The following is a 23,660-nucleotide window of genomic DNA, read 5'->3' as shown; positions in this document are numbered from 1 at the left end:
ACCGAAGCTTACATTCTGAATAAAACTTAAATTGGTCTTAAAGGTGCATTTGTCTACTGCTTTGTTCCGGTTTGAGTATACGGAATGTTTTCTGTGGTGTGATATTGTCTCCTCAGGCCTCACTATGCCGCGGCGTATTTCTGAGGAGTTTCATGGAGCGCAAATAAAATTAAAATAATTAATAATTGTGGGGGGGGGGGGAAAATGGGGTGACTTCGTTGCGCATGCGCGACTTTCCGCCAACTTTCGTGAGACTTGGGCGCTGGTCTCGCGGGAGCTAGACAACGGTTTCTTCACCTCCGCGCGCAGTCTTCAAGGATGGCCGTTTCGGTGACTTTGACGACGCTCGCCAGGCCGGTTTGGAAGCCGATTTTGCTGGCCCCTCGCCTGGTAAGGACTGTTCGCCGCGGTCGAGGCGCCGACTTTGCAGGGCCTCTTGAAGCGAAAGGTTAATGCCTGTCGGTGTGGAGGAAAGGAGGGGGGGTAGCCCTTGCGGTGTATGTGATTGGTTAAGGATCGGCTGCTAGGCGGGGCAGAAAGCGAACGAGGCTTTCTCGTTGGCTGTTCATCATGAAGGCATTTCAGGAAACGTTCATAATAGGCTGTGCCTTTCGTTGGGGGCGGGATTAGTTCCCAAACCGGCCTTTCTGATTGGGCGACAGGGGAAAAGGGTGGCATGAGATTCGAAGGGCGTGGGGTGTAAAAGGTTTTCATCAATTTCGGATATATATATATATATCTTTTAGGTTTAAAATAAAAGTTTATTTAAGCTTGAATACTAAAGCATATACAAATCCAAATACCAGTAACAATTATCATAAAAGTCACTTATATACAAGTAGGGATACACTGAGTACATAAATGTGTAATTATGTAGGCATATAAATGTGTATGTAGAAATTAACCAAAGAAAAAAAATAAAGAAGCGAAAATGGAGGGAGAGAGAAAGGTAGGGGGAAGGAAAAGCAAACTATATGAAATCTAATATCTAATCTTTGATTTTTAATCGATTTTTCAGTTCTGCAAAGCCAGTTTGGTGTTGGAGAGCCAGTTTGCTGTAGTGGTGAAGTGTGCGGACTCTTATCTGGGAGATCCGGGTTTGATTCCCCACTCCTCCACTTGCACCTGCTGGAATGGCCTTGGGTCAGACATAGCTCTGGCAGAGGTTGTCCTTGAAAGGGCAGCTGCTGTGAGAGCCCTCTCCAGTCCCACCCACCTCACAGGGTGTCTGTTGTGGGGGAGGAAGGTAAAGGAGATTGTGAGCCCGCTCTGAGACTCTTTGGAGTGGAGGGCGGGATATAAATCCAATATCTTCTTCATCTTCAATGTCTTTTTGTCCCAGAGCTGCTGCGTGGATCCTCTTTTCTGTGCATCTCTCAATTGTAGCCAGGCGCAGAGATGTTAAATAAATGAATGTTTTCCCATAGACCAGGGGTGGCCAAACATACTTAAGGTGGGAGCCACATAGAACAGGGGTGGCCAACGGTAGCTCTCCAGATGTTTTTTTTGCCTACAACTCCCATCAGCCCCAGCCAGCATGGCCAATGGCTGGGGCTGATGGGAGTTGTAGGCAAAAAATATCTGGAGAGCTACCGTTGGCCACCCCTGACATAGAATTTACATCAGATGTTTGAGAGCCGCAAGGGAAGGAAGGAAGGAAAATAGTTGGCGGGAGAGGTGAAAGAAAGCTCTCTCTCTCTCTCAGAAAGCAACTTTAAGTTTAAATGCATTCTCCAAGCTGCTGTCTTGCAGGGCAGCGGGGGCTTTGAGAGCCGCACAATATGTGTGAAAGAGCCACACTTTGGCCATCCCTGCCATAGACTTTGTTGTTTCATGATAAATGCTGCTAGTCTTTAATGTTCCTCGGGGTTTTACTGCTTCATGCCAAGAAAACCCTTGTTTGCTTTAATCAGCAGAGGTGTCAAACCCATCTGTTATGAGGGCTGGATCTGACATAAATTAGACCTTGTCGGGCCGGGTCATGTCGGGTTGGGCCGAGCTATGTTGGGCCGGCCATGGGTGTATATCTATTTAAGATTAGGTAGGAAAGATTTATACTTTATAAAGGATACAGACAAACACAATTAAATATATATTTTTAAAAACTTAAAACACGCTTAAAACATTAGCACTTGTTAGTCTTAAAGGTGCTTTTTTTGTATTTCTCCATTGGGATCCAGGGAACTGGGCAAAGGAAGCTCTGGCTCTTTCCTTTCTTCCCCAGGGGACTGGGGAGAAGGAGGAGCCTCAGCCAATAGAAGGAAGAGAGGCTTGGCTCAGTAGCTCTGCTGTGCAATTGAGAGAGCCTGGAAACACAAGCTCTGCCTCCCCCCTTCCTCCCCAAGTGAGGAGCCTCAGCCAATGGAGAAAATAGAGGTTATGCTCAGTAGCTCCTGTGCAATGGAGCAAGCCTTGCAAAGCAAACTGTTATTCAAGATATAGGGAGAAGGAAGCAGATGACAGCCAGTTGCTCGGGAGTCTGATAGAAGCCCCCTGGGGGCCTGATTCGGCCCCTGAATCTCATGTTTGACACTCCTTAAGCCTTCCTTTGACTGATGGATGCTGTTATATTTACATACACTATGTATGTGCTGTGTTCAGACATAATCTGTGTTTCTCTTGTGTGAGTTAGCTCTTTTAGTGTACTAGGTTTTGTCTGACTTCCACAGGGATTGATACACCAAAGTAGTGGTCTAATATGATGGTACACCAAAGCTAATATTCTCGCTTTTGCCCTCCTGTCTATTTAAACATCACTTGATGTTTATTGTTTGATTTTGTTTTAAACAAAATTTATAACTGTAGTGGTTCCTGATACAAATCAAGAAGAATTATCTCACCTCTAGATTCATAAACTTATTTATAGCTACTGGGATATATTCATAAACTTATTTATAGCTACCGGCAATTACATGTAGTAGTTTGGTGTAGTAGTTAGGTGTGCAGATTCTGAGAGCCAGTTTTCTGTAGTGGTTAAGCCTTATCTGGGAGAACCGGGTTTGATTCCCCACTCCTCCACTTGCAGCTGCTGGAATGGCCTTGGGTCAGCCATAGCTCTCACAGGACTTGTCCTTGAAAGGGCAGCTGCTGTGAGAGCCCTCTCAGCTCCACCCACCTCACAGAGTGTCTGTTGTGGGAGGTGGGGGGAAGATATAGGAGATTGTATGCCGCTTTTAGAATTTGGTTTGCATTGTGGTGTTCTGACAAATAGGCTTGAGTTTTGGTAACTGGTGCAAGGCTGTCTCTTTGTGCAGTTCTAAAAATGCTTTAAATATGGCATCGATTCCTGACTGATCAAATAGCTGGCCTTATGTTCTTGCAAAGAGAAATGGCCGGAAGTCTTGTCTCAAACCTAGACTTTCCCAGATCTAAGCATGAGCCCAGTGACCAGCTAAAACCCTAGTAAGACAATTTCCTTGTCCTAAGGATGAATGAATTCTAGATATTCCAAATCTCCTACCCTATATTTTCTTTTTTTCTCACAGGTACAGACCATATCAGATGTCAATCGTAGGAATGTGACCTCGGTTGGTATAACTTCTGCCTGGTCCCCTTTGTCCTGAAAAGATACTGTCGAGGCGCTACTCCTGCCTCCTGGTATTGTTCCTCCCTTTGTCATCACAAGTTCAGCGACGGTGGCCTTGGGTAGCCAAAGTGGTTCTTCAAGTCCCTAGCTAGTTTTCCTGACAATGAACGTGACCGTGCTCTTTTTCTCGCCGCATTGCACATCCAAGGAGAGGGGATGAGATCAGAGTTAGTGTGTTTTTCAAGTGACTTGGAAGAGTTGCTCAGTTAGTATAATCCTCCTGTAGCGGCCTCCCCCATGGCTATCCATTTCTCAAAGTAGAACGTGAATCCTGACCTATGCAGCAGAGAAGAGATAAAGACTGAAAAGCCAAATGTGTGACTTTAAAAGAAAAAAAAGAGCACTGTTTATATCTGGTTTGTGAAAATGCGTCAGAAGTTATTTTCGACAAAAGGCTTAAACCCTTTACAGAAGCCGGTAAACATTGTGCAGAGTTTGGGGTTTTCTGTATCCTCATCTTTCACGCTGGTGTGTTCCTGTTACTTTGGGGTGGGGGTCCTGCTCCGCATGTGTTTTACTCCCTCTAGTAATCAAGGAAAATAATACAAAAGTCTGGTGCTGTGGTGAAGCGATTGGACTCTTGTCTGGGAAAACCAGGTTTGATTCCCCACTCCTCCACTCGCAGCTGCTGGCGTGGCCTTGGGTCAGTCATAGCTCTGGCAAAGCTGTCCTTGAAAGGGCAGCTTCTGTCAGAGCTCTCTCAGCCCCACCTACCTCACAGGTTGTCTGTTTTGGGGGTGGAAGGGAAAAGAAAGCCACTCTGAGACAGATTCAGAGTGAAGGGCGGGGTATAAATCCAATGTCGTTTTCGTTTTCTTCTTTTAGTGGTTAGTTTGATATTACATCACCTAAATCAGGTGTGTCTCCCTGCAGGTATAAATTGCAGGTTTTTATGCTGAACATAAAGCACTGTAATATCAAATTGCTGTCTAGAGGGAGAAAAACATGGTGGAACAGACCCCCCCTCCCTCGATGGGAACAGGAACACACAAGCAAGGAAAATAATACAAAATAGCCTTTTGCGTGCCACAGGGGAAAGCAGCAAAAGAACTCTTAAGTTAATTATTATTCTGGAACAATTATTACAGCATAAACTCTTCAGATGCATTATTTATACCTCTGACAAGCCCTGGTCATTGAAAGCTCTTCTCAGATCTGCTCTGGTCTTGGTTCCTTCCATGCATTCACCCAACACAACTTCCATGATCCTGAGGATGAGAAATATCAACCTCCTCCCCCCCACCACTCCAATAAATATTTATTTATTACTTATTTGTTATGTTCAATTTGCTAGGCTGCCCTTCCCTGCAAGCAGGGCTGAGGGCAGGTTACATCAAGGGTTATGGTGGTTAAAATGCCGTGTTGGTTGCCCCTTTTCACTTACCGGTTTCTGGTATACTACACAGCCTGAAAAGTCTTTTTCTTTTCTCTTCCTCCCCCCCCCCCCTTTCCCCCAATATGTTGCTTCAATCATCTCACCAACAGCAGCAGACTATCGTAAGTGGCATTTTCTGCTTTTTCCAGGGCTACGATGGGAGGTGGGCAGCAATCCGTCTCCTCCAGCTCTGGAGCCTTTCAAGGGTGGGAAGAGCCCCAAGCTGGGTAGTTCTGTCCATTTGAGGAAATTCTCCTCTTAGGGGAGAGGATGGGGAATGCACAATGTTTTTTTTTAAACTTGCTCAATGTAAGAGCCACATAGAATAAATGTCATATGTCTGAGAGCTGCAAGACATGAATGTCAGATGTTTGAGAGCCGCAAGACGAAGGAAGGAAGGAAGATAGGAAGATGGGGGGGAGGAGGGAGAGAAAGGTGGAAAGAAAGCAACTTTAATCTTAAATGCATTCTCCGAGCTTTAAAGAGAGAAATGTCTTCTCCAAGCTGGCTAATGGGGCTTTGAGAGCCACACAACGTGCGTGAAAGAGCCACATGTGGCTCCCGAGCCGCAGTTTGGCCACTCCTGTTTTAAACCAAGCCCGAGCTTTGGTGGTAGGGCATATGCTTCGTGCGCACACAGTTGCAATCCAGCTCAAGTGCCTGTCCTGTTCAGCAGGGTTGGGTTGGAGGGGGTCGTGGCTCGGTGGTAGAGCGTCCGCTTGGCGTGCGGAAGGTCTCAGGTTCAATCCCCGGCATCCCCTTTTGAAAGGCTCAGGAAGTAGGTGATAGGAAAGAACTCTGGCTGAAGCCCTGGAGAGCTGCCCCCAGTGTGAGTAGACAAGACTGACTTGATGGACCAAGGTTCTAGTTCAGCGTAAGGCAGCTTCACATCTTCGCGTGAGGCTTCCACCAAATAGTGACTGGGAGTCGGCTTTTTTTTCGTAGGAGGAGCTCCTTTGCATATTAGGCTCCACCCCCCTGATGTAGCCAATCCTCTAAGAGCTTCCAGGGCTCTTCTTCCAGGGCCTCCTGTACAATAGAATTTATTATGGTCAATTGACCCGCGTAGTATACAAAATCTCACAGTCACAGATAATCATTTCTGACTACATAAAAGCATTCTCGTATTCAAATTCCACCAATTTTAAACCTTAAAAACGGCATTATTAACCACCTCCACTTTGTTAAAAACTTCCGCTTATTTTTGGCTAAAAAACAATATTTTGCTACTGCCTGAGTTACAGACTCCTTAGTATCTTCCAAAAGGTATTTCAATAGCACTGCATCTGCAGATTTCAGGTAATTATCCAGAGGTTTACATTTAGAGACAAGTGAAAATAGTAACTGATGTCTCTTTCTGGACTAGAGCTCACAGTGTAAAAGAACGTGAATAACAGTTTCTACTTCCTTTTCTGAGCATATACAGCACCTTTGGTGGACAGGCCGGTGAAGAAACCTTCCTTGCAATAAATTAAGACAGAGGGCATCAAAACACGCCCTGAAAAAGGCCCATCTAACAGGGCCTACTGTAAGCTCCAGGAGGATTGGCTACATTGGGGGTGTTGTGTGTATGTGTGTGTGGGAGGTGGAGTCTAATATGCAAATGAGTTCCTGCTAAAAAAAAATAAGCCTTGCTGAGAGTTATTTAGCGCCTCTCCTGAGGAAGGGGAGGGAGCAGTCTTGTGGGAAGAAGCCACGAGTTCTTGACTTCTGTTTTTAATCTTCCCCTCACAGCCGCCCCCTGCTAAATATGGGGGGCGCCATACTGTGACGATGATCCCTGGAGATGGGATCGGGCCAGAACTCATGCTGCACGTCAAGGAGATATTCAGGTACAAATTTTCGCCATCCCTTTCCCTCCCTCTCTCTCCCTTTTCCATTTCTACCAACCCTCTGGATTTCTTGTTGCTCACAAAGTGGGGCAAGTTAGGGTTGCCAGGCAATAGGTGGGACGATAGGAGGGGTGCAATCCTGTCTACTTACAGGAATTTCATACAGGAAATGAGAAAGGGTAACTCTAGGAATCGCCAGAAACTCTATAGTAAAACCATAGAGTTTCTGGAAATTCCTAGAGCTACCCTTTTCACTTCCGGTAAGTTACACAAGGAGCTTAGAGCAGTGGTTGGCAATGGGACCTGGGGCAGGAAATCCCGTGTCTCCATTGGGGGCTTTGCAGCTATAGGGTTGAAGTCAGCAGACCCAGGCTAATTTGTCTTTCCCCCAGGCATGCCTGTGTGCCAGTGGACTTTGAGGAGGTTCTAGTGAGCTCAGAGGCCTCTGACAGGGACATCCAGAACGCCATCATGGCCATCCGGCGAAACCGAGTGGCCCTCAAAGGTAACCGCAAGCCTTTTCTTGAGAGGACGTGTTTGTGTGCTTTTGTGCCTAGAAGTCACAATGTTACGGTGACTTTTAGTGGGGCTGGGACGTTTCAGAGAGGTGGCTTGGATATGGCCTGCCTCTGTGTCCCCGCCATGGTATTCCTTTAGAGATCTCCCTTCCAAGTACTTGCCAGGGTCAGCCCTGCTTAGCTGCTGAGATCGATGAGATCAGGCTTGCCTGGGCTATCCAGGTCAGGGCAAAGGTAACAGCAATCCTGTTGTATTGTTTGTAATAAAAGTATGTCTGCAGATGGGGTAGGTTCACTAAAGGAAGTGTAGCCTGTGTGTGTCCTTCCTCCACAGGACATCTGGAAGGGTTTGTTGGGTTGAAGGAGCTCTGCATTAGAACAGCAGTCCTCTGCTTGATACTGGCAGGAAGGGGCCATCCCCCAGAAGGAGCTGACTGCCTCATCAGTTGTCAAAAGGAGCCCTGCACGCTCCTAAGAGACTTGATTCCCATTGTACTGACAGAAGAGTGGGGGATTAAAAAAACAGCAATTTGCTTGTGGATTTCTCAGGCTTAGTACTGTGTCCTGCTCTGCTGCTAGCCCTCATGAAGAAACAGGAGAGCAGGCTTAGTATAGGGGCAGGGATGGCCAAACTGTGTTGCGATCCGCCTTGAGCCCATTTACGGGGAAAGGCGGCATATAAGCCTAATAATAAATGAAATAAATAAACTTGCTTCATGTAAAAGCCACATAGAACAAACATCAGATGTTTGAGAGCCACAAGACATGAACATCAGATGTCTGGGAGCCGGGAGGGAGGGAGGGAGGGAGGGAAGGAAGGAAGGAAGGAAGGAAGGAAGGAAGGAAGGAAGGAAGGAAGGAAGGAAGGAAGGAAGGAAGGAAGGAAGGAAGGAAACAGATGGAGGGAGGGAGGGAGAGGTGGAAAGAAAGCAATGTTAACTTTAAATGCATTCTTGGAGAAGTGATTTAAAGAGAGAAGTGGCTTTGAGAGCCACAAAGTATAGGTAAAGGAGCCATATGTGGCTCCCGAGCCAGAGTTTGGCCACCCCGGTATAAGGTGTTGTTCTCAGACTTTTTGTATGCCCCATTTCAGTCATTCTGTTAACTAGATTTTCTGCTTCACCAAGATAGGGCACTGGGCTCCCCTTCCCTAACTGGTTCTTTCTTCTTGGCTTGACAGGAAACCTGGAGACAAACCATAACATGCCGCCTTCTCACAAGTCCAGGAATAACATTCTACGGTGAGATGGAAGAGGTCTGGTCCAAAGGCAGCTAGAGTCTGAGAGCACACTCTGACTCCCATGTAGAACTGTGGCCTTCTGAGAGGCTTCCCCCACCACGTGTGGTGGCCCTTGAAGGGACTGATAAATCTCCTACATTGCCTGGACCGCAAAAACAAGAGGGTGGTCAGAAAAAGAAGATAGTGGATTTATATCCCGCCCTGTACTCTGAATCTCAGAGTCTCAGAGAAGTCACAATTTCCTTTACCTTCCCCCCCCCCCCCCAACAGACACCCTGTGAGGTGGGTGGGGCTGAGAGAGCTTTCACAGAAGCTGCCTTTTCAAGGACAACGCCTACAAGAGCTATGACCCAAGGCCATTCCAGCAGCTGCAAGTGGAGGAGTGGGGAATCAAACCCAGTTCTCCCAGATATGAGTCCGTGCACTTCACCACTACACCAAACTGGCTCTCAACACCTGGCAGGCTACAAGCACCCTGACCTGGGCCATACCGGGTTGGCCCAGGCTGGCTTGATCTCCTACTACTTTTCCTCATAGATACCCGTTTCAAAAAAGTACAGATAACACAATTCCCGTGAGTAATGTCTGTGGCTATACTTTTTCAATGGAAATTGTTTCAATTGTACTTTTTGGAAACAGGAATCTATGAGGAAAAATATTAGGATTCAATGAAAATAATTTGCAGTAATAGCGCATAGGAATGGTTCTTTTTGTCTGTGGCTATACATTACTCTCAGGCAGGGTTGGAATTCTAGCAGGAGCTCCTTTGCATATTAGGCCCCACCCCCAATTTAGCCGGTCTTCCAAGAGCTTAGAAGAAGATGATGATATTGATTTATATCTCGCCCTCCACCCTGAATTTCAGAGTCTCAAAGTGGCTCACAATCTCCTTTACCTTCCTCTCCCACAACAGACACCCTGTGAGGTGGGTGGGGCTGAGAGGGCTCTCACAACATCTGCCCTTTCAAGGACAACTCTGCAAGAGCTATGGCTGACCCATAGCTGGTCCAAATGGCAAACAAATCCGGTTCTTCCAGATAAGAGTCCGCACACTTAACCACTACACCAAACTGGCTCTCTACACCAAACTGGCTCTCTTACAGAAAGAGTCTTGTAAGCTCTTGGAGGATTGGCTATATCAAGGGGGCATGGCCTAATATGCAAAGGAGCTCCTGCTAGAATTCCACTCCTCCTCACAGGCATTGTGTAAATTGTACTTTTTGGGAACAAGAATATATGAGGAAATATATTAAGATTCAATGCAAATAATGTGCGATAATAATGCATAGGAAGGGTTCTTTTTTGTCTGCTGGAGTTAACCACAGGGACTAGGTGTATTCTGAAGCTATTCGAAAGCCGAGTCTGCACTTGTGTGACCTCCTGCCTTCTCTTTCTCAGCACTAGCCTGGATCTCTTTGCGAACGTGATCCACTGCAAGAGCCTCCCGGGCGTGGCAACCCGCCATCAGGACATCGACATCCTCATGGTCCGGGAGAACACGGAGGGAGAGTACAGCAGCCTGGAGCACGAGGTAGCATGTAGTAGAAGTGGCTACGGCGGCTCGCTTGCTCTCTTACCCTCATGCTGGTGGCTTTCGACACGGTTCCCATGAACACAGATACATTAAGAGCCGTGCCCAGGGGGAAGGCCAACCCATTTTCTCCCCCACTTCCTTGATCTCATGTTTAGTGTGAACACATGAACCTGCCTTAGACTAAATCAGACTCTTAAAAGAAGCCATGTTGGATTAGGCCAGTGGCCCATCCAGTCCAACACTCTGTCACACAGTGGCCACAAAACCAGGCGCCATCAGGAGGTCCACCAATGGGGCCAAGACACTAGAAGCCCTCCCACAGTTGCCCCCCCCAAGCACCAAGAATACAGAGCATCACTTTCCCCAGACATAAGAACATAAGAGAAGCCATGTTGGATCAGGCCAGTGGCCCATCCAGTCCAACACTCTGTGTCACACAGTGGCTACAAAAACCAGATGCCATCAGGAAGTCCACCAGTGGGGCTAGAAGGCCTCCCACTGTGTCCCCCCCAAGCACCAAGAATACAGAGCATCACTTTCCCCAGACATAAGAACATAAGAGAAGCCATGTTGGATCAGGCCAATGGCCCATCCAGTCCAACACTCTGTGTCACACAGTGGCCACAAAACCAGGCGCCATCAGGAGGTCCACCAATGGGGCCAGGACACTAGAAGCCCTCCCACAGTTGCCCCACCCCAAGCACCAAGAATACAGAGCATCACTTTCCCCAGACATAAGAACATAAGAGAAGCCATGTTGGATCAGGCCAATGGCCCACCCAGTCCAACACTCTGTGTCACACAGTGGCCAAAAAACCCAAGTGCCATCAGGAGGTCCACAACGCTAGAAGCCCTCCCATAGTTGCCCCCCCACCCAAGCACCAAGAATACAGAGCATCACTTTCCCCAGACATAAGAACATAAGAGAAGCCATGTTGGATCAGGCCAATGGCCCATCCAGTCCAACACTGTGTCATACAGTAGCTACAAAAACCAGGTGCCATCAGGAAGTCCACCAGTGGGGTATAGAAGCCCTCCCACTGTGCCCCCACAAGCACCAAGAATACAGAGCATCCCTGCCCCAGACAGAGAGTTCCAACAATACACTGTGGTTAATAGCCACTGATGAACCTCTGCTCCATATGCTCATCCAACCCCCTCTTGAAGCTGGCAATGCTCTTAGCTGCCACCACCTCCTATGGCAGTGAATTCCTAGTCATCTCCTCCCAGTTTCAAATATTTTCTTGGCTTGTGTACATGTGGGGGGAGGGGGGGAAACTGAAGAGTACTAATGTTTTCTTCTGCCCCCCCCCCCCCCGCCCTCCTGCACAGAGTGTCTCTGGTGTGGTGGAGAGCCTGAAGATCATCACCAAGACCAAGTCGTTGCGCATAGCCCAGTACGCCTTCCAGCTGGCGAAGGAAACCGGGCGGAAAAAGGTGACGGCTGTTCACAAGGCCAACATTATGTAAGTCACAGGACACAAGATTTTGGAGGAACAAAATTAGAGTCCAGCGGCACCCTTAAAACTAACCAATTTTTATTCCGGGTATAAGCTTTTTTCTGCACGTAAACTTCAGGTGCATTGAGACAGAAATCACCAACTGCTGCATATAGGTAGAAGGTGAGGAAGGTGTTACGATCTCGCCGTATCTTCTGCCTTTGGTGACTTCCGTTGCAGTTACCGAGATAATTCATAGGAGACTGCCGAATTGCAAATGATAAAGCTCAGGACAAGGCATCCTCCTGGACTGAATTGAGACCTAAGCTTCCTGTCTCATTACCCATGCTGGTCTCTCCATGCCTGCTACCTTTTGACATGTCACACACAATCCAATCATGCCTGCTGTTGTCCTTCCCCTGCCATTGTCATTTGCCTGCTATTGTTATTTGGCATCTTGAAACCACTCTACTCTCCAAGATACAAGGACGGATGGACTCATGTTCTAGCTGTATCTGAAGAAGTGAGCAGTGACTTACGAAAGCTCCTACCTTGCCACAAATAATGTTAGGAGACCCAATTTGGTGTAGTGGTTAAGTGTGTGGATTCTTATCTGGGAGAACCGGGTTTGATTCCCCACTCCTCTACTTGCACCTGCTGGAATGGCCTTGGGTCAGCCACAGCTCTGGCAGAGGTTGTCCTTGAAAGGGCAGCTGCTGTGAGAGCTCTCTCCAGCCCCACCCACCTTACAGGGTGTCTGTTGTGGGGGAGGAAGGGAAAGGAGATTGTGAGCCGCTCTGAGACTCTTCGGAGTGGAGGGCGGGATATAAATCCAATATCTTCATCTACCTCACAGGGTGTCTGTTGTGGGGGAGGAAGGGAAAGGAGATTGTGAGCCACTCTGAGACTCTTTGGAGTGGAGGGCGGGATATAAATACAATATCTACATCTACCTCACAGGGTGTCTGTTGGGGAGGAAGGGAAAGGAGATTGTGAGCCACTCTGAGACTCTTCGGAGTGAAGGGCGGGATATAAATCCAATATCTTCATCTACCTCACAGTGTGTCTGTTGTGGGGGAGGAAGGGAAAGGAGATTGTGAGCCGCTCTGAGACTCTTCGGAGTGGATGGCGGAATATAAATCCAATATTTTCATCTACCTCACAGGGTGTCTGTTGTGGGGGGGAGGAAGGCAAAGGAGATTGTGAGCCGCTCTGAGACTCTTCGGAGTGGAGGGCGGGATATAAATACAATATCTACATCTACCTCACAGGGTGTCTGTTGTGGGGGAGGAAGGGAAAGGAGATTGTGAGCCGCTCTGAGACTCTTCGGAGTGGAGGGCGGGATATGAATCCAATATCTTCATCTACCCCTCAGGGTGTCTGTTGTGGGGGGGAGGAAGGGAAAGGAGATTGTGAGCCGCTCTGAGACTCTTCAGAGTGGAGGGTGGGATTTAAATCCAATATCTTCATTTACCTCACAGGGTGTCTGTTGTGTGGAGGAAGGGAAAGGAGATTGTGAGCCGCTCTGAGACTCTTCGGAGTGGAGGGCAAGATATAAATCCAATATCTTCATCTACCTCACAGGGTGTCTGTTGTGGGGGAGGAAGGGAAAGGAGATTGTGAGCCGCTCTGAGACTCTTTGGAGTGGAGGGCGGGATATAAATCCAATATCTTCACCTACCTCAGAGGGTTTCTGTTGTGGGGGAGGAAGGGAAAGGAGATTGTGAGCTGCTCTGAGACTCTTCGGAGTGGAGGGCGGGATATAAATCCAATATCGTCTTCTTCATCTTTGAGGTGCTCCTGGACTCTTCCTCCTTTCTTCTGTGTATGTATCTATTCTATCTGTGTATTCTGTGTATCCGAAAAGCGTGCATGCACACAAAAGCTTATACCCAGAATAAAACTCCGTTGGTCTTAAAGGTGCCGCTGAACTCAAACTTTGTTCTGCTGCTGATAAGGATAGTACTTACTATGGCGTTCCCGCTATTATGCGTGCTAATTAGAGAAAGCTAGGAAGCCTTTTGGCAAAACTGTACAAAACACTCATAAGAATGGTCCTTGGAAGAAGGAGCTGAGATCCAAAATGACTTGCAAAGCGGAGCGGTTCTCCGTTGGACCACCTACTTTTAATACTGGACTGAATGCGATTTAGTGGCTTTCGGCCGCACAAAGGCAGTAGGAGCGTTGAGTAACTGACGAGGTTTTAACTTGGTGATACGTCATGATAATATTCGTTTTGTATTTTGATATTTTATTATTCGCAACAAGTTAAAATTCCATTTGACACGGAGAGTTTTTCTTCTTTTTGTTGTGGCTTCAGACCAACGCAGCTGCCCACCTGAATCTAAATTGGGGGTGGGGGGGAGAGGTGGTGAAGCAAGGAGGAGACACAAGCTCCCTGACCCAATGGGAAAGAGCGTTACAAACCGTTCACCGTGGGAGACGGTGCCGTCCTCATGCGTGGGTAGTGCAGGCCTCCTACGTCTTGAGGTGGCTATCTTCTGGACCTTGTAGCACAGGGGTGTCGAACTCATTTGTTATGAGGGCCGGATCTGACATGAATGAGATCTTGTCGGGCCGGGCCATGTCAGGCCGGACCATGTGTGTTCCTATTTTAGATTAGGTAGCAGATATAAACTTTATAAAGGTCACAGAGAAACGCAATCGAATATTTTTTTTTAAAAAAAATCTTAAAACATGTTTAAAACATTAGCACTTGTTGGTCTTAAAGGTGCTTTCTTTGTATCTCTCCCATGGGGTCCAGGAACTGGGCAAAGGAAGCTCTGGCTCTTTCCTTCCTTCCCCAGCGGACCAGGAGGGGGAGGCACCTCAGCCAATAGAAGGAAGAGAGGCTTGGCTCAGTAGCTCTGCTGTGCGATTGAGAGAGCCTGGCAAAGCAAGCTCTGCCTGCCCCCCCTTCCTCCCCAAGGAGGAGCCTCAGCCAATGGAGAAAATAGAGGCTTTGCTCTGTAGCTCCAGTGCTATTGAGCAAGCCTGGCAAAGCAAGCTGTGATGCAGAAGGATGCAAGAGGGAGGGAGAAGGAAGCAGATGACAACAGTCAGTTGCTTGGGGGCCTGATAGGAGCCCACCAGGGGCCTGATCTGGCCCCCAGGCCACATGTTTGACACCCCTGTATGTTGCATGTGGGAGATGCGTAGACTTGATTTGAGGCCATATCCAGGCCTCTTGGCTGAAGCTCAGGTTGACTCCACCCCCTCTTCTCCTCTTTTAAAGGAAGCTGGGCGACGGTCTCTTTCTCCAGTGTTGCAAAGAAGTGGCTGCTAACTACCCAGACATCACCTTTGGCAGCATGATTGTAGACAACACCACCATGCAGGTATCCTGACCTTTCCTTCGTTGCAAGACTCCTGATTCCTTCCTCTCAGGAAAATTTAATTTAATTTTAATTTAATCTTTGGATTTTTATCCCGCCCTGTCCCGCAAGGAGGCTCAGGGCGGCTTACAAGAAGAAAACAGCAATTAAAATAATATAATAAAAACAAACATTCCAAAGCAGGAGCAGCACAGCAAACAGTCTCACAGACATAGGCGGGGAACAGCATGCGGCTGACGGCTAACGGTATCACGCAACACCATAACGGTGAAACGCTGGGAGAAGTGATGACTTTCAAGGACGCCCGCTGGATTAATTAAAAGCCTGGCGGGAGAGCTCCGTCTTATAGGCCCTGCAGGGCCCGGATCTCCAGCGGGAGCTCATTCCACCAGGTAGGGGCCCGGACCGAAAAGGCCCTGGCCCTCGTTGAAGCCAGCCGGGCGTCTTTAGGACCAGGGCCTATGAGGAGGTGTTGAGCAGCAGACCTCAGAGCCCGGAGGGGGGGTGGGGTTCAGAGCCCTTGGTTTCCTCCATTCCCTTTGATCACGCAGCCAAGAGTTTGGCGTGAAAGCTGTTCAGTTTTTCTCAGTCATACCACCCCACTTCCTTTAGTTTTTTTTACTGCAAGCGCTTCCTGCGGCTACTGCCTTCCACCTGCAGATGCCGTTCAGGTCAATGAAAACTTGCACGGAATTCTTTGTGTCCTGTTGTGCTCACTAATTGCTCTGTCTTCGTCAGAGGACATTTCGGCAGTGTGTTCTGTCTTCGTTGGAGGACTAGAGACTTGTGTTTCTAATCCCCTGTTAATCTAAGCAATACCGAATTCCCATGTGATTAGAAAAAAAAAAGTTTTGTTTTTGCGGGGTAATGTGTGAGTTGGGGAAGGGAGAGTCTTAAGCTATCTAATAGCTCTTATAACACATGAAGCTGCCTTCTACTGAGAAGTTGATTGGTCCTTCAAGGTCAGTATTGTCTACTTAGACTGGCAGCCGCTCTTCAGAGTTTCAGGCTGAGGTCTTTCACATCAGGTACCATCTAGTCCTTTTAAACTGGAGATGCCAGGGATTGAACCTGGGACCTTCTGCACGCCAAGCAGAGGCTCTGCCACTGAGCCACAGCCCCTCACACCACCTCACCATGAGGATATGTCATTTTCTCAAAACTGAGAACTACAAATGATTTCTGCACACTGAGCAGATGTTCTACCCTTGAGATGGGTCTCGGGTCAAGGTCTTTCCCATCCCCTCCTGCCTGGTCCTTTTAACTGGAGATGCCGGGGATTGAACCTGGGACCTTCTGCATGCCAAGCAGAGGCTCTGCCACCGAGCCAGGGTCTCAGCTCAAGGTCTTTCCCATCCCCTCCTGCCTGGTCCTTTTAACTGGAGATGCCGGGGATTGAACCTGGGACCTTCTGCCTGCCAAGCAGAGGCTCTGCCACTGAGCCAGGGTCTCAGGTCAAGGTCTTTCCCATCCCCTCCTGCCTGGTCCTTTTAACTGGAGATGCCGGGGATTGAACCTGGGACCTTCTGCATGCCAAGCAGAGGCTGTGCCATGGCTCTTCACACAACCTTACTGTTAGGATATGTCATTTTCCCAAAACCCAAATCTGCAAATGATAAGTGGATGGGTATACCTTTTAGGGAGTTCATGCCCGGTGGCAGACAGACGTGCACCATGCCTCCATTCCATTGCGAGGGGGCAGTTGGGAAGATTGCAGCTGCGATCAGTTTCCCGTTTCTAGTTGCTTTCTCTTTTGAATTTGCATTTGCAGCTGGTCTCCCGCCCGCAGCAGTTTGACGTCATGGTCATGCCTAACCTCTACGGCAACATCGTCAACAATGTCTGCGCCGGACTGGTCGGGGGCCCGGGCTTGGTGCCGGGTGCCAATTACGGACGTGACTATGCCGTTTTCGAAACGGTGAGGTGACAGGCGGGAGGGTTAAGATCTTGAAAGGAAGCAGGTGAAGCAAAGGGACGGTCGTGCCAATTTAGTAGTCGCTCAGGCTGAGGGACGCGATGAGGCAGGAACTGTGGCTGGAAAGACATCCTGGACAGGTTTCCCCAAGGGGCCAACCACAAGTAGAATCATAGAGTTGGAAGGGACCTCCAGGGCCATCTAGTCCAACCCCCTGCACAATGCAGGAAATTCACAAGCGCCTCCCCCTAAATTTGCAGGATCGTCATTGCTGTCAGATGACCATCTAGCCTCTGTTGAAAAACCTCCAAGGAAGGAGAGGCAAATAAAAAGGCAAATGGAATTTTGGGCTGTATCAACAGTAGTGTCCAGATCACGTGAAGTGATGGTGTCACTTTAGTCTGCTCTGGTAAGACCTCACCTGGTATATTGTGTTCAGTTTTGGGCACCACATTTTAAGAAGGATATAGACCACCTGGAACGGGTTCAGAGGAGGGCGACAAAGATGGTGAGGGAAACGAAGTCCTATGAAGGAAGGTTGAAGGAGCTGGGCATGTTTAGCCTGGAGAAGAGGCGGCTGAGAGGTGATAGAATCACCATCTTCAAGTACTTGAAGGGCTGTCCTAGAGAGGATGGTGTGGAATTGTTTTCTGTGGCCCCAGAAGGTAGGACCAGAACCAATGGGTTGAAATTGGTTTCCGGCTCAACATGAGGAAGAACTTCCTGATCGTTAGAGCGATTCCTCAGTGGAACAGGCTTCCTCAGGAGGTGGTGGGCTCTCCTTCCTTGGAGGTTTTTAAACAGAGGCTAGATGGCCATCTGACAGCAATGCGGATCCTATGAATTTAGGGGAAGGTATTTGTGAGTTTCCTGCATTGTGCAGGGGGTTGGACTAGATGACCCTAGAGGTCCCTTCCAACTCTATGATTCTATTCATTCTAAGAGCCTACCACCTCCCGAGGAAGCCTGTTCCACTGAGGAACTGCTCTCACTGTCAGGAAGTCCTTCCTCATGTTGAGCTGGAAAGTCTGATTTAATTTCAACCCATGGGTTCTGGTCTGACCTTCTGGGGCCACAGAAAACAATTCTGCACCATCCTTTATATGACAGCCAGCAGCTGACCTGCCTTGGAGAAGTGATTTAAAGAGAGAAATGCCTTCTGCAAGTCAGCCAATGGAGCATCGGGGGCTTCGAGAGCCACACAGTATGTATGAAAGAGCCACATGTGGCTCCCAAGCCACAGTTGGGCCACCGCAGAGCAGGGGGTTGGACTAGATGACCTGTAGCAGGGGTGGCCAACGGTAGCTCTCCAGATGTTTTTTTGCCTACAACCCCCATCAGCCCCAGCCATTGGCCATGCTGGCTGGGGCTGATGGGAGTTGTAGGCAAAAAAAGCATCTGGAGAGCTACCGTTGGCCACCCCTGACCTATAGAGCCTCTCCGCTCTATAATTCTATGCTTCTAGGTGGGACTTCTTTCTTCCATCCTCCTTCGTTCCAACCAGCAGCTGTTCTGCTGCCCCCCACCTGCCCCTGTCATCAGCGATTTCCAGCTCGATTTGAGCCACTTGAACACTTCCTTAAAAGGAACGGAAGGGAGAAGAGCATGGGCTCTGTCACTGGTCCCGCACCTTTCTTCTCCCTTCTACACTGGCTCCTGATTTCTCAAACAAAATAATCATGGGGTATATATAGAGCTCAAAATAATCGTGGGGTAAATATAGAGCAGAGCGGTAAAGCTGCAGTACCGCAGTCCAAGCTCTCTGCTCACGACCAGAATTTGATCCCGGCAGAAGCTGGTTCAGGTAGCCGGCTCCAGGTTGACTCAGCCTTCCATCCTTCCGAGGTCGGTCAAATGAGGACCCAGCTTGCTGGGGGGAAAGCGTAGATGACTGGGGAAGGCAATGGCAAACCGCCCCATGTGAACAGCCTGCCAAGAAAACGTCATGATATGACGTCACCCCACGGGTCGGTAACAACTCCGTGCTTTTTAAAATATACTCTTTTAAAATATACTCTTGCCTTTTTAAAATATACTCTGGTCTCTAACGTCTCACTTTTTCCCCCCTTTTCTTTTCCAGGCTACTCGCAATACGGGCAAGAGCATCGCCAACAAGAACATCGCGAACCCTACGGCGATGCTGCTCGCCAGCTGCATGATGCTGGACCATCTCAAGTAGGTGCCTGAGTACTGTTTGCAACTCAACGGCAGCTTCTTCCATCACCACTGGAGGCCGGGGGAGCGGGGCGGGGAGGAAACTTGGATCTGGGCTGCCGCCCTTGACCTCTCGCCTCCGTTGTCCTTTGCAGGCTACACAGCTACGCCTCCATGATCCGCAAGGCAGTCCTGGCTTCCTTGGATGATTTGAAGGTGAGTGTTTCCCGCTCCTCTCTCCCCTCCCAGCTGGTGATAAATCTCAGAGAGTGTGGATTTGTCTGGGTGTCCTCAGATGCCCTGGTCTGGATGGCCCAGGCGAGCCCGATCTCATCAGATCTCAGAAGCTAAGAAGGGTCAGCCCTGGTCAGTACTTGGACGGGAGACCACCAAGGAAGAACAGGGCTGCCACGCAGAGGCAGGCAACGGCAAATCACCTCTGAACATCTTCTGCCCTGACTTAGATGGCCCAAGCTAGCCTGATTTCATCAGATCTCAGAAGCTAAGCAGGGTCGGCCCTGGTGAGTACTTTGATGGGAGACCACCAAGGAAATGAAGGGTTGTTATGCAGAGGAAGGCAACGGCAAACCACTTCTGAACATCTTCTGCCTTGACTTAGATGGCCCTGATCTCATCAGGTCTCAGAAACTGAGTAGAGCCAACCCTGGTCAGTACTTGAATGGAAGACCACCGAGGAAGTCCAGAGTCACTGTGCAGAGGCAGGCAACTGCAAGCCTCTTCCGTATGTCTTTTGCCTTGACTTGGATGGCCCAGGCTAGCCCGATCTCGTCAGATCTCAGAAGCTAAGCAGGATCACTCCCCCAATTTAATACCTGGATGGGTGGCCACCAAGAAAGCCCAGAGTCACTATGCAGAGGTAGGCAACAGCAGACCACCTCTAAAGGTCTCTCGTCTTGATGGGAATGGTTCAGGCTAGCCCAGTCACATCAGATCTCGGAAGCTTAACAGGATCAACCGTCATTAGTACTTGGATGGGAGACCACCAAGGAAGTCCAGGGTCGCTACGCAGAGGCAGGCAATGGCAAACTACTTCTGCTCGTCTCTTGTTCTTGCCTGGATGGGCTGGGAGTGCTGCCAGAGAACAGCGTACACCAGGGGTGGCCAACGGTAGCTCTCCAGAAGTTTTTTGCCTACAACTTCCATCAGCTGCAGTCATTGGCCATGCTGGCTGGCACTGATGGGAGTTGTAGGGGGAAAAACATCTGGAGAGCTACCATTGGCAACCCCTGGCGTACACGCACTTGTGTGTGAACCTGATTTCATAGAACTCCGTCTCACTCTTCCCCAGACCCACACACCAGATATCGGAGGGCAGGGGACGACTTCGGAGGCTGTTCAATCCATCCTGAAGCAGATCCGGGAATCCGCAGTTAACTTGGCACAGGTGAGGTGGGGCAGGAAAGCGGGACATCGTCCTTCCGTTGTCAGCGGGGCTGTGGTCAAGGCAGGGCAGAGCAAAAGCGGAGGAAGAAAAGGTGTTTGGGCTTTGCAGGGATTTCCCCCCCTTCCCCAAAATACGAGAGCCCGAGGGCATCCAACGACGCTGATGATCACTAGGTTCAAGATGGGTTCTGTTTTACACAGAGTGATTCAAATGCGGAATTCGCTGCCAGAGCCTGTAGTGATGGCTCCAGGAATGAACAGCTTGACAAGGGGATTGGGTAGGTTCATGGAGGAGAGGTTTATCCATGGCTACTAGCTATGGTGACTGAGGGGAACCTCCACATTCAGAGGCACTGAACCTCTGAATCCCAGAGCCAGGTGGCTAAATCACACGAAGGCTTTGACCTCTCTGCCATGTTGTTGGCCTTCCGGAGGAACTGGTTGGCCACTGTGTGAGGCAGGATGCTAGACTGGATGGACCACTGGTCTGATCCAGTAGGGCTCTTCTGATGTTCTTATGAAGGCCTCAGCCTCTCTGCCCTGTTGTTAGCACTCCAGAGGAACTGGTTGGCCACTGTGTGAGGCAGGATGCTGGACTAGATGGACCACTGGTCTGATCCAGCAGGGCTCTTCTGATGTTCTTATGAAGGCCTCAGCCTCTCTGCCCTTTTGTTGGCCCTACAGAGGAACTGGTTGGCCACTGTGTGAGACAGAATGCTGGACTGGATGGACCACTGGTCTGATCCTGCAGGGCTCTTCTGATGTTCTTATGAAGGCCTCAGCCTCTCTGCCATGTTGTTGGCCCTACAGAGGAACTGGTTGGCTACTGTGTGAGGCAGGATGCTGGACTAGATGGACCACTGGTCTGATCCAGCAGGCTCTTCTGATGTTCTTAGGAAGGCCTCGGCCTCTCTGCCCTGTTGTTGGCCCTTCAGAGGAACTGGGTGGCCACTGTGTGAGACAGGAGGCTGGACTGGATGGACCCTCACTGGTCTGATCCAGCAGGCTCTTCTGATGTTCTTATGAAGGCCTCAGCCTCTCTGCCCTGTTGTTGGCCCTCCAGAGGAACTGGTTGGCCACTGTGTGAGACAGAATGCTGGACTGGATGGACCACTGGTCTGATCCAGCAGGGCTCTTCTGATGTTCTTATGAAGGCCTCAGCCTCTCTGCCCTGTTGTTGGCCCTACAGAGGAACTGGTTGGCCACTGTGTGAGACAGAATGCTGGACTGGATGGACCACTGGTCTGATCCAGCAGGGCTCTTCTGATGTTCTTATGAAGGCCTCAGCCTCTCTGCCCTGTTGTTGGCCCTCCAGAGGAACTGGTTGGCCACTGTGTGAGACAGAATGCTGGACTGGATGGACCACTGGTCTGATCCAGCAGGCTCTTCTGATGTTCTTAGGAAGGCCTCGGCCTCTCTGCCCTGTTGTTGGCCCTCCAGAGGAACTGGTTGGCCACTGTGTGAGACAGAATGCTGGACTGGATGGACCACTGGTCTGATCCAGCAGGGCTCTTCTGATGTTCTTATGAAGGCCTCAGCCTCTCTGCCCTGTTGTTGACCCTTCAGAGGAACTGGTTGGCCACTGTGTGAGGCAGGATGCTGGACTAGATGGACCACTGGTCTGATCCAGCAGGCTCTTCTGATGTTCTTAGGAAGGCCTCGGCCTCTCTGCCCTGTTGTTGGCCCTCCAGAGGAACTGGTTGGCCACTGTGTGAGACAGAATGCTGGACTGGATGGACCACTGGTCTGATCCAGCAGGGCTCTTCTGATGTTCTTAGGAAGGCTTCGGCCTCTCTGCCCTGTTGTTGGCCCTCCAGAGGAAATGGCTGTCCTCTGTGTGAGACAAGATCCTGGATTAGACTGACCGTTGGTCTGATCCAGCAGGGCTCTTCTGGTGTTCTTGCCTAAATTGCATGCAAGTATTGATACCCGGGGCGGGTGGATGTTGAGGTGTTAAGTCAGAATCACAATCCACGTGTTCGTATCTACGACAAGTTCCTCATTTCTGCTTGTGGGGTGAGCACTGGACAAGAGATGGCAGAGGCTGCCTCCTTTCAGAGACTGTCTATCCCCAGGTGGCGAGAGGGAGGGAGCCTTAGTGTGGCACTGCAACTGAGTCAAAGACCTTGACTGTGGCCGCCATCGCCTCCCCGTTCATAAACTGTCTGCATTATAACGCAGAGGACTGGAATAAGATCTTTAAAAGAAAACACAAACGTTGGGCTCTACGCAATGTTGACTTTTTAAATTGTAGATCCCATCCTGAAGCCCGAGAGCGGGGACAACGAAGACACCCCTCCTAAAGGTGGGTTCGCCCCTGCTGTAGGAAGCCGAAGCAGACCCTCCGTTTCCAAACCTCCCGAGCTCTACACTCCGTCTTCTGCGCACAGCCCCTAAGCAGGCAGTTCCTTCTCTCCAAGGAAATAAACACAAACGTGACGTATTTCTTGTCTCTTCTCTCTCTGTTAGACTGAATGGCTGAAAAATATGGTCCAGTGGATTTATGGAGGCAGGCAAGGAGGGAAAGTAGGGCTTTGCGATACCATTCTTGGGTTTCATTAGGAGGGATGCTGAAACAAAGGGCAAGCCCAGCGGCCCATACCCAAACGGCTATCAGGACCCTCAAGTAGTGACTGTTTTGCAGGTGGGGCCAGGAAGTGGGGGTGGGAGCAGGCCATAGGTACTGGGGAGGGGGCTGTGGGGGCACTGCCCCCTAACTTCCAGGGGGCCCTCCAGGGCGCAGCCTGCTTCTTTATTTGGGGCAGTGATGCTCTGTGTTCTTGGTGCTTGGGAGGGACAATAGTGTGAGGACTTCTAGTGTCCTGGCCCCACTGATGGACCTCCTGATGGCATCTGGTATTTTTGGCCCGTGTGACATAGAGTGTTAGACTGGATGAGCCATTGGTCTGATCCAACATGGCTTCTCATGTTCTTATGTCTGGGGCAAGTGATGTTCTGTATTCTTGGTGCTTGGGAGGGGCAACAGTGGGAGGGCTTCTAGTGTTCTGGCTCCACTGATGGACCTCCTGATGGCATCTGGTATTTTTGGCCCCTGTGTGACACAGAGGGTTGGACTGGAGGGGCCAGTGGCCTGATCCAACATGGCTTCTCTTATGTTCTAATGTGACAGAGTGTTGGACTGGAGGGGCCACTGGCCTGATCCAACATGGCTTCTCTTATGTTCTCTCTTTTTGCAAAAGCAGCAGGCAGAGAACAGGGAAGTGGACAAACGGGTGGCGGACTAAGCCGTGTGGAGTGGGCCAGGGAAGGGGGGACAGATGGAGCTGCTGACTGCAAAGTGCTGGGGTGGAAGAGAGGGAGGTGGAGG

General features: G+C 49.6%; 1 protein-coding gene across 1 annotated transcript; it reads left to right on the top strand.

Annotated features, from left to right (window-relative positions):
• Window positions 1-9: 9 nt before the first annotated feature.
• On the top strand, window positions 10-22,775 carry IDH3G (isocitrate dehydrogenase (NAD(+)) 3 non-catalytic subunit gamma). Its single transcript, XM_060252499.1, has 14 exons — window positions 10-390; window positions 3,486-3,527; window positions 5,072-5,083; window positions 6,696-6,793; window positions 7,186-7,298; window positions 8,492-8,552; window positions 9,950-10,082; window positions 11,418-11,551; window positions 14,760-14,862; window positions 16,631-16,777; window positions 18,855-18,949; window positions 19,084-19,144; window positions 20,238-20,333; window positions 22,587-22,775. The coding sequence occupies exons 1-14, from the start codon at window positions 319-321 to the stop codon at window positions 22,596-22,598; spliced, it is 1,179 nt and encodes a 392-aa protein (XP_060108482.1). The 5' UTR covers window positions 10-318; the 3' UTR covers window positions 22,599-22,775.
• Window positions 22,776-23,660: the final 885 nt, after the last annotated feature.

Source organism: Heteronotia binoei, chromosome 13 (genome assembly GCF_032191835.1).
Source record: "Heteronotia binoei isolate CCM8104 ecotype False Entrance Well chromosome 13, APGP_CSIRO_Hbin_v1, whole genome shotgun sequence".
NCBI classification, from domain to species: domain Eukaryota; kingdom Metazoa; phylum Chordata; class Lepidosauria; order Squamata; family Gekkonidae; genus Heteronotia; species Heteronotia binoei.
The sequence above is the reverse complement of the archived record's forward strand: the minus strand, read 5'-3'. Positions and strand labels throughout refer to the sequence as shown.